This window comes from Sander vitreus, chromosome 6 (genome assembly GCF_031162955.1).
Source record: "Sander vitreus isolate 19-12246 chromosome 6, sanVit1, whole genome shotgun sequence".
NCBI lineage: Eukaryota > Metazoa > Chordata > Actinopteri > Perciformes > Percidae > Sander > Sander vitreus.
In genome coordinates, this window is record NC_135860.1 from 25,492,982 (window position 1) to 25,504,308 (window position 11,327).

The 11,327-nt window shown below is 41.1% G+C and overlaps 1 protein-coding gene across 1 annotated transcript; it reads left to right on the forward strand.

Annotated features, from left to right (window-relative positions):
* The first annotated feature begins 325 nt into the window (after positions 1-325).
* Positions 326-8,367, forward strand: trhra (thyrotropin-releasing hormone receptor a). The gene is made up of 2 exons (XM_078253581.1): positions 326-1,443; positions 4,787-8,367. The coding sequence occupies exons 1-2, from the start codon at positions 637-639 to the stop codon at positions 5,225-5,227; spliced, it is 1,248 nt and encodes a 415-aa protein (XP_078109707.1). The 5' UTR covers positions 326-636; the 3' UTR covers positions 5,228-8,367.
* The last annotated feature ends 2,960 nt before the right edge of the window (positions 8,368-11,327 follow it).

Below are 11,327 nucleotides of genomic sequence, written 5' to 3' on the forward strand. Positions count from 1 at the left end.
ATTATCATATATAATTATAATAACTGTCCTAAAGTGTTATCAGACATTTATACATCAGTTGCAATTGTTGACAAATGCATTCATAAACCCTCAAAAATGTATGCAACACAATCATTTAGGCTCCTTAAGCCCAAGCATAAAAGAGGCAAAGTGTGTGTTTCCAGCGTGAGCCTGCTGTGACCTCACTGTGTGTGTGTGTGTGTGTGTGTGTGTGTGTGTGTGTGTGTGCGTGTGTGCGTGCGTGCGTGCGTGTGTGAGGCTCTCAGCAGCAGAGAGACTCTGCAGGAAGCTCTCAGTCATGACTGCGTGAGCAGTGAGACAGGAGCAGGGCACGGAGCTGCCTGCAACACCTCTAACTTCAACCAACAGACATCTATCTGCTATTTATTATGTATGTATGTACTTTCAATTGATGGCTTTGCAATATCAGGAACTGGGTTTGGTGGAGAAGAAAAGGCAGTTTGACTGGATTATATATTTGAAATTATGTTTTTTTTTTTGGAGGATGTAAAGGTCGTTGGACTTCTGGTGCCAGCGTATTTGCAATGAGTTCTTGGGAATTCTTGTGATTGAATTTGAATACCTGGTGTAGCCTAATTGTCTTAAAAGCGCACAGAGCCACAGCCTCCCGCTGTTATGGAAAACCTCACCATGGATAACGTGACTGTGGGGAATGACACGTCGCTGCAGGACAATCACACCCTGGGTGTTTGGACTGACTACACAGTTGAATACAAAGTGGTCAGCGTATTTTTGGTGTCCCTCATATGCGGCTTGGGGATTGTGGGGAATGTGATGGTCATACTGGTGGTGCTGACCACCAAACACATGCGGAATCCCACTAACTGTTACCTGGTGAGCCTGGCCGCGGCTGACCTGATGGTCCTGACGGCCGCCGGGTTGCCCAACATCACCGACGCCCTGCACGGCCAGTGGGCGTACGGCTACGCGGGCTGCCTGGGGATCACTTACTTCCAGTACCTGGGAATAAACGCGTCCTCCTGCTCCATCACCGCCTTCACCGTGGAGCGCTACATCGCCATCTGCCACCCAATCAAAGCGCAATTCCTGTGCACTTTATCCAGGGCGAAGAAAATCATCATGCTGGTCTGGGCGCTCACGTCCGTTTACTGCGTCATGTGGCTCTTTCTGTCCGACACGAAAAAGTTGGTGTATGACAACGTGGTTCTGCTCAGCTGCGCCTACAAGGTGTCCAGGAGTTACTATCTGCCCATTTACTTTACAGATTTCGCGGTGTTTTACGTGCTGCCTCTCATGCTGGCCACAGTTATGTACGGACTCATCGCCCGGATACTTTTCCTCAACCCGCTGCCTTCAGATCCCATGGGCAGCACCCAGAAGTGGAGGAAGGAGACGAGTCAGGGAGGGAGGATGGTCAGCAGCTGCTCCTCCAGCAGCACCACGGCTGCCTCCCGCAGACAGGTGGGACACATGTTCTGCTTCTTAACGTTTACATTCAGTGGTGGAAGATTATAAGTATTCAGATCCTGTACAAGTAGCCTACTAACACCACACTGTAAAAATACTCTGTTATGAGTAAAAGTATGTACGTATCATCAGGAAAACGTACTTAAAGTATTAAAAGTAAAAGTACTCAATGCAGAAAAATCCTCACATTTTAGAAACTGGAAACGATGCAAACAGTTGTGTGTGGTAGGCCTGAATATTGTTGGGTAGTTTAATTTATAATCAAACATCACATTCATATTTAACTACATGTGTTTTGTGCGCAAAAATCTTAATTTGTAAAGTAACTAGTAACTACATTTGTCAGATTAATGTAGTGGAGTAGAAGTAGAAAGTGGCATGAAAAGAAAAGACTCAAGTAAAGTAGAAGTACCTCAAATTTGTACTTTTTACTGTATAGTAGGCCTACTTGAGAAAACATGCTTAGTGACATTCCGCAACTAGTTACAGTAGATGAAGTAGTAGTTCATTGACTGATGATTGTGTTTGTGCAGACTTGCAGAGAATGTGTCCAGCTGGACCACAGGTTGATTGAATTTCCTCCAATCAGAAACAAGTTTGAGTGATGTCACTCAATCCCCTCATACCCAGTCAGAGAGATCCACAAGACTGCTTTATACAAAAAAAATGAGGAAAATAATGTTATTATTAAGGAAAGTGGAACAATGCACCGGCCACGGGCTCTGTTACAACTGACCCACACACTGGGGCACATCTAATACAAATATGATAATAAGGTATTTAGGAGCAATAAGCAATAAAGTGGTATTTGATGAAGGTGATACAAAACAGAAATGAGCATAAAACATTGTTATAACAGCATATGGAAACATTTCATGTCACTGTGCACTGTTATAAAACTACAATAACATGGCTCCTAATAGATTTATTTAGGAGGGTTGTACTGCCTAAAAAGTGCAGTCAACACCACTCACAGTCACAGATATAGAGCATATGAAAAACCATCTTATTTTGCCCAGCTGACCCAAACACCCCAAACAGAAGATCTGTAGTGGACTTCTGAAATAAGTCATTAGTTAAATGAAATCATGTTTGTCGGGGCCTGTTATAAGCAACTCATATAAGATTAGTAAGAGTCATGAATTATTAACATCAAAAACACAATGTTAAGTATGTTTATGGAGCTGTTAAAAAGGGATATTCAGTAGCCAAGACACAACATTAAGGTTGACACGAGACGACGAGTGTATCTATAATTGAATAAAATATGGATTTTCTATTCACATTCAAATTGTTCGCTAAAACATTTCTTTCAAAATGTTTCAACTGACCCCAAGCACACCTACATACTCACTTTACTGTATATGAGTGCATCAAAGCACTGCCAGCACTCATTTACTTTCACATTAAATCTAACAAAGTGCACCTAGGACTCAATTTGTCCCTTTTTTGTCCAATGGAACAGAGCAGAGACACATTTTTTAAAGCTCTGAAGCCCAAATTTATAAAGCGGCCTGCAGAATACAACTGACAAAAGTGATAAGACACAAGGGTTTTATAGGTTTTTTTTAATGTTAATGGATGCTTTCTTTATAAGAGCTCAAGGTGCAGCCACCTTTTGAATTACCTTGCTCAGTGTGTGTGTGTGTGTGTGTGTGTGTGCATGCGTGCGTTTATGTGCATGCTTAAGAAAAACACATTCCGGCTCATCACGCGTGTAGTAAACTCAAACTATCCAAGACAGTTTCATCCACTTCTGACATCATCTTTCCTCTGTAAAAAATATATAAATAAAACACACACACACACACACACACACACACACACACACACACACACACCCTGCAATTAATTCCTACTTTGTTCAAAATGAAACAGAATCCTCTAAAGGCACAGACACACAGGCAGATAGCAGAGCTTGATGTTTGTTTATCAGATCACGGGAGGAAACCTTCCTGGAATGACAGTGGGTGTGGTACCCTGAGGGAACTAACACGCTCAATTAGATTGTCTAATCAGTTAACCCCAACTCAAATAGGCGTGTGACTTTTTCTCAATCGGTATGGCTTGTATTTATCTTTGATTGACACACACCCACAAACACACAATCACGTGTCTCTGCGGACACAGCTCCTACCATCTACCATGTATGTTACCGAATTACCTAAACGTCAAGAAGTAATGAGGATCCAGGATTAGGCATTTTGCTCACTGATGACACTGGCAGTGCCCCTATCCAATCCAATTTTGTCACCCAAGTGCAGCGACGACGACACAGCATAAATATGTATACAATGTAATTGCGCGCGAGTTTCACATCAGGATTACCATCAAGAAAATGATATTAAATCCAGGCTTTGTTTAATTTCGCATACACATCAGTCTTCCAGGTTAGACATTCTTTAACAGCATCTGGATAAATAATGAGTATTTTATGAGATCTACAAAACCACAGTTTTAAGTTTTTCCAAGGAATAGCTTGGTTTGTTAATGGTCACATTTTCACCCAAACGTGGTGCCACTATTGGTGGAAAACCTACCAGCTGGATTAATCTCTTACCTGACAAAACCTTTGCAGTTATCTTTCATAAATGTCATTTATGCTGTATTTGCATTCATGTTTAAGTTGTGAAGTTATAATGGTGTTCTCTTTCGAAAGACAAATTCAATTGTTCAAACAGTGTATTAGCACAACAGTACAGGATAATCGCTTTACTTAGCATTTATGAGCCACAACCAAAATCACAATTCATGCTAGATTTTTGATAGATGTTATTTGAATGACCTTATTTTGGTCTTTGAAGATTTTAAAGTCTTAAAAGAATTATTCTAATTTGATGATGATGATGAGAGCAGCTGATAAGGTTGACAGCCCCAGACAGGACAGCAAGGAATAATAAGTGAGGATGTGTGTGAGGATTGAATACAGATGTGTGAGAAATAAAGAAGGCTTAAGCATGCGAAAGTAGTCTTCCTGCCTGAACTTGTGCTATAGCTTCATTATTGATTTTTGTAATTAAACTAATTCTTTGATGACCAAATTAAGAAGTTCTAACAGGAGAGTGTCAGGAAGAGTAAGCATGGAGCGAAAATTGAATGAAATCAGGATTATATATTTAGGAATAGGCCAGAAAACATTTGGACATGTCAAAAGATCAGCTGAAAATGACTGATGGCTGAATTCCATTTAGCTGTTTGTAGGCATGGCTTACTGGGAAACCATTTTTAGTATAGAGTACCTGTGCGTGTAAAACACTCAAAGTTCAATTAATTGTCCATTTGTATGTGATTTCATTTTGTTTCACACTTTTTTAAACACATGATTGAATTTTCTAAGGTGACAAAGATGCTGGCTGTGGTGGTGATCCTCTTCGCCTTACTTTGGATGCCCTACCGGACCTTAGTGGTGGTCAACTCCTTCCTGGACAAAGCCTACCTGGACACCTGGTTCCTGCTCTTCTGCCGTCTCTGCATCTACCTAAACAGCGCCATCAACCCGGTCATCTACAACGTTATGTCCCAGAAGTTCCGTGCCTCTTTTAAGAAGTTGTGTCACTGCGGCCCTCAGCGTATGGAGAAACCACCTTGTTACAGTGTGGCACTAAACTATAGCGTCATCAAGGAGACATCCAATGGGGAAAGTCCTGACCACTTCACCACAGAAATGGATGAGCTAAACATGCCGACAGATCAGTACTTACCCGCCAGCATCCTGCCAAATGTCAAGAATATGCCGTTCACAGAGCATTCACTGCCAGGGAGTGGTGTCCAAGCCTGAGTAAAAACACACTTTTCCCCCTAAAGAGAAGAGCCGAGAGTCTGACAGCTGCAGTATGGATTCAGTCAACCAGGGGACATTTTAGAGAAGTGGTAATTAAACGGTCCCAGATCCTTCTGACTTAATGTCAGCAAGGTATTCTCTCATGGAAATGTTTATTTTAATTGACAAGACAAGTTGCCAAAAGCAAAATAGATTGCTATTTGATAAGCTGACCTTTAGCATTTTGTACAAAATAAGTGCAGGGAGCGTTTACGAATCTTGCTAAAACACATCGATACAGCAAGCTGAAACTTAATTAAAGCAAACTGCTTCCATCCACTCCCTCCTCCCTCTCCACTCTAAACAGAACCAGAGTCTGTTAAACCAAACACTGTAATTTGTCACATTTAACAGCGGGAAGTTTCGGAAGTGGATACCATGGGGCTGAGTGATATAGCAAAACATTTTATCAACATATTCATAAAGATATTAATGAAGGGACTACTTTTTGTTGATTTTAAGATTCCTAATTCCTATTTCCTTGTTGAACTAAAATCCCTAGTAGGATGCAGAGTTGGAAAAATGACCAAGAATTGTTTAAGCTGCAGACAGAATATATGTTGAAATTAAAAATATAAATTATACAAAAATAAACAAAAAATATCCTCACTCTTGTCAGTCTAACCTATGAATCCCACTGTGTGAAATCTTTACAGCCATATGCTTATATCTTTGTTGAGTTAGGCTCATTATTTAAACTACATACATTACAGTTTGTTGCAGGGTGTTTCATTGAGAGCATTGCTACTTGTTCTTACGGTTGTGTCTAATTACTGGTGAGAGCACGAGTGCTTGCACTCTGTATGCGTCATCAGATGGTGATATTTAAAGCTTTAGTGCGTAAATTATTGAACGTCCATTACATTCAAGCCATTGCCAAATGAGTTGCTAATAAGCGTATTAAGACGATCAGCTCCACACAACTCTCTCTGTATTTCTCAGTATGGATATGTTCAGAAGATTGTGTCGTCCAGTGACTTTCCCGCACAGAAGCTCGAGTGAAGATAATTACCTTTTCCGAGGAGTCCATCATGTTTTTTTAATCCTCCGTGTCCTCCTTGGCTACTAGCAACTGTGTGGAAGAGGGGTGGGGGTGGTGCGCGATCACGGAAGGCTTGTATCATGTGGATGCGCCGACAGTGTTGTTGTCATTACTTAGAATTCCTCACGGGGGCGACAGAAACTATGCATTATAGCTTTAAGGTTTAAATAAGTTCCTGGTATTTCCCTGGTATCTTCCTGTTAACAGTATACATCACCTAGACTACTTGTTCCGTGACAGACTCTAAATTACATTAGACTAGCCCTGTTTGGGACTCTCATCAACTCTGTGGCCTAACAGGGCTCCAGATAAAGCCACACCACCAAACATTACCTTGTTTTTCCACAGCAGCTTTTTACCATTGAAGGCTATTGTAGCTGCAGAGCTGTCGCTTTCTGTATCAGCACAAACAAGTTTTCTCAAAGGAAGTGCTAATCTTTCCTGTCCAACTATCCAACCTCTGATAACAAAATAATAGCATGTGACATGTTTAGCTAACTCAACCTATCCCGCTGTGCCTATCTTGGGAAGGGGGCTGTCCGTTTCCAAAAGACTACCATATGACCAGTTCTTTTTTTACTACTAAATTGCGTAAGGGATTACAATTTGAAATTCAGTAGTTTAAATTATAAATTACTAATCCCAGTACCTCTCTGTTACTTTGACAGTTTGGGGGTCGAATTGTTTTCATTCTTACCGGTAGTTTGATGGAGGTGGGATAGCTTGGGGTCTCTGTGCATTCACTGGAGAGACTGGTCCGCTACAGTCTGTCTTGGTCCGGGCGTTGGAGGTGCGGGGAGGTAGATAGCCTCCACCAAAAGAAACGCCACTCCCGGTAACTCCAACGTTTTCTTAGGCAATGCTCACATTACAAGCAAATGTGGCCCAAAAAATACTATGTTTTGGCTCTCATTTTAAACCGATCAGATTTTTTTTAGTGTGGACACAGAAATTTGATTTTTTCAATGAAATTTGGTCCAGCGAACGGACGGTATCTTAGGAAACGGACCTTCAGTTAGTGGCTGTAGCAACTCGAATTCTGCCCGGGGTAACAGTGGGCTGGTAAGACACAGAGCTGTACACTGTTACCCCCAGCCCACCTGTTAGATCCATGTAACGGCCGTAAAAGAAAGTTAGCTGATCCAACGGGTATCCCAGGATCAGACCCCTGGTGCTGGGTCTTACGCTGGCTGAATTTAAGTATTAAGTTGTTATTGATTGATCCGATGATGCCTGATACAGTCTAGTCAGAAAGACTGGATGTGGACGGAATTGAGCATTAAGCCCCGTAATGTGAATGTAGCCTTTTGCATATTGTGTCGTATTAGCTGTTGGCTGGCTGCTTGTTAAACTACAACATCTCGTTTTCTTTTTCTACACATGTTAAATACATAAGATGTAATGTGTGGGCGTGGAGGCTTCTAAGTGATAAAAAAGTCAATGACGGTCTGGGCTAAGTAACAGAAGTAATGAGGGATTTAACTAATTCATTCTAACTCTAACCTTTGCTGTTTAGTAATTAGTAAAGTAACGTTATTGAAATGAATAATATGTAACGTGTAACATTTTTCAAGTAACTTGGATAAATGGCATATGACAGCTTTGTTTCTGTGTTGGGATTGGTAATAGTAGGCCCTATGTCGTCATGCAATCTTAATTCATCAACAGTATAATTTCGAATCAAGGACATTTTCTATCATAATCAGTGTTCATATCGCCCGGCCCTAGGATACCATCTCTGTGGTACTTTTAGTTGAAGCAAGATTCTTTTCTCAAGGTGTGTTTCGACACAAGGTAACTATTTTAAAAGGAACTACAAGGTTTCTTCAGCCAATTGTTGAGTGTGTTTCCACTGCGGTCTAAAGACCCGTGAAGATTAGACAAATTAGTCTGCTGATGACATTACAGGATGAGGGCTGCATGTGGTTGCAGGGGTAAACACACTCGCACACGCAGCCTGAAGTTCAGTGTGCCCGCTGTTTCGTCTAAGAAACACTTAACAACAACAAAATACAGCTCACTGTGCGTTAGATCATAACCACTGAGAAACAATAAAGGGTTTTATTTGTCTCATTCAAAGCCTCGCTTTCTCTCGCTGATCCCAGACAAACGTCGTCACGCAATCTCAGCAGAGCCTCAAATGGTCATGAATGATACTAGAGAGCTCAGACGCTGGGCCTGCTCTCCATTCCCCATACCAGACTCTGTACCTTTGGAGACAGAGCCTTTAGTGTTGCAGCCCCATCCCTCTGGAACACCCTCCCTGCAGATATCCAAAATGCTACATCCCTGGACATTTTAAAAAAACAACCTCCTGAAACACCACCTGTTTACCACAGCCTACAACCTCCTTTAGCTTAGCCACAGTAATTCTGTAAAGCATCCTTGGGTTTCATGAAAGGCACTATATAAATAAACGTTATGATTATTATTATTATTATTAGCGTAGTGATGTAGTAATGCACTGTAAATCGTATGTGTTCCACACATTTTTTTACTGTATGCACCACATTGACTGCAGCTGTATAAGAGCGTGAAGATCCACATAGGGAGGAGGTTGGGGCAGATAGATGGGTCCTTAAACACAGGGCTTTTAAGCGGGGGAGCGGAGTTCAAAGTTAAGAGGAAAACACAAGACAGGTGTTTGTGTCCCGGGTGTACTTCTTAAGGAGACCGATGTTTTGACCCAAACCACAATCTTTTTCAAATCATAACTGGTCGTTTTGGTGCCTAAATTAAACTGTCGTCAGCGCTAAATTTAACTGTGAAAGTCGCTAAACTTTACTGTCATGTGACCGGTCGTCATGTGAATGGCCGGCGGTCGCCGTAATTTCGTAGTATATCATACGAGTTGTTGTGCATAACTTTTCGAACGAGATCGTACAAACCTGTTCATGAGAATGCATCGCTGCAAAGGTATGAATAAAATGCAGTAGAGGAAAATGAAACTATAAGCTGTCTGCACAAAATCATCTGTTCTTTATTTGTTCTTTAGAATGCAACCCATAGGTGTAATTTACAGGGGTTTTGATTATTATTATTAAAACTATTATAATTTCCTTTACATAAATAAAGACATTTGCACCATAACTTGATGCAGAAAAGGCACAAAATGTTGCAGAAAAATTCACCAAAATGCAGACAATGATGTGTTTGATATGCTCAAAATTTCAATTTGGCTCAAAAGTGGAGATCTCAACCCACCCAGTGTTGAACCCAAAGTTACACCCTTGACGCAAACTGAAACAATCAGAGATGAATAGTTCTATTTCTCTCATTCACAGCTTTGTTTCTCCGTTCTCTCTCTCTCTCTCTCTCTCTCTCTCTCTCTCTCTCTCTCTTACTTCACTCGCCCGCCTGCAGTTTAGTGTGGCACTGGCTCATAATCTCTCTCTTTCTCTCTGTCTTTTTTTTTTAAAACGAATCGGGAAGCCGACAGCAAAGCCTAAATTGACTTTCAAACACAGAGAAATGTTCTCCCCTTGTCCTAAAATGGCCATAAATCGATATGAGAGTATCAGAATCAAAATCAGAAGAAGAAAAAAGAGGCTGAATGGCTTGAAAACGTCCTTGTTTTATGAATGAAGCAGTAGGTGAGTTGAAGCAGCCGCGATGTGTGTTTGACCATCCCTGCAAGCCCCTCCCCGAAGGTTCCTGTACATTCAGAAAGGGACTTTTTTGGCTGGAAGAAATAAAGCCCCCAGAACTTCATTCAGACCCTGGTCCCTGTAGTCGAAACGCAACAAGTTCCTCAGAAGGTTTATCGTTCCAGGGGGAAACTCTCCTTTGTATATCTCTTTGTACCTCCCCACCAGAAACCATGTCATTCCAATGAATCCAAATGCAAAACACCGTGAAATGTCATTCACGCTAGTAGAGAGAAAGCACAGATATGGAATTACATGCCCTTTTGAAAAGGTCCAAGTAATAAAAAGGACAGACATTACAGAGACTCATTTAAACCTGCTGTGTCAATTTAAAACCTCCTGAACTATAATGCTTGCTTCAGGGACTTTCATCCTAATGGACACACCAAAGCATTGTGTTGCTATGGTTACTGTGTGAAGACGATACTGTGGACTGGAAGGCCAGTGGCCAGTGTATAATAATGAGGGAGAAATGTGTAACCCTGATGTGCAGACAGAGGCTGTTCGTCAAAGCGTCAGATAACTGCTGTGACAGTAATTCATTGTTATTGCCTGAGGCAGAGTCCAGCGTTTTTCTCCGATTAATCTGCTCAGCAAAACCCCGCAGAGCAACGATGGAATGTGTAACTAGATTGCGACAAAGTGCCACACTTGAGTATGTGCAATCCACAGTGTGTATATAGCTCACCCTGCTATTAAAAGAAGAATTTTCTGATTTCTGAATGACTGTTCGTTTGAGCGATGTACAGTATATGTATAAATTGAAGGGCACTCAGAGGGAATGCATTCCGAGTGGACTAAAAGAAAGAAACCTGTTTCATACCGAGCAGCAGGCTTTTCTGTCTATACTGTGAAGTTGCTTGAAATTGAAATTGTGCAGTGCAACGTGAAATTAATTCAATATTGTGTTTTCAAACGTGTGCCAGCAAGTGCATTTAAAAAAAGAAGAAGCTTGTTTTGATCCTTTGTGCATCAGCGTGTTTTATCATTCCTAACCAGTCAGTGGAAGCTAATGAGCTCCAAAGTTGAATATGTGAGAAAATAAGAAAATTAAAATAAAAGAGGTTTTTTTGTGTAGCGTAAAGTAACTCTTATCGTGCAGTTTAATTATTCCCTCCCTTTGTTCTCAGTTGAAACCATTTTGTGTTTGGTGAAATACCAAGCAGTTGTGGTGGAGATGTTTTCTGTTCTGCACGGTGCAGCCAGCTTTTGTGAGGTGAACACAAAGATGATAAAAATCACATAGCTGATGTATTTCCATCTGAGGTGTTGCATTGTGCACATTTCTGTCTCAAGTTAGCTTTTTTTCTGCTCTTGCTGTTTGATGGATTGTTTTGTATTTTGTATTGTTCTTTGTCTGTAATAAACA

What these genes read in the sequence shown, in the direction of transcription:
- trhra (XM_078253581.1), top strand. Translation starts at nt 637, where the DNA reads ATGGAAAACCTCACCATGGATAACGTGACTGTGGGGAATGACACGTCG. An exon ending in CGGCTGCCTCCCGCAGACAG is followed by an intron (nt 1,444 to 4,786) that starts GTGGGACACATG and finishes GAATTTTCTAAG; the next exon opens with GTGACAAAGATGCTGGCTGT.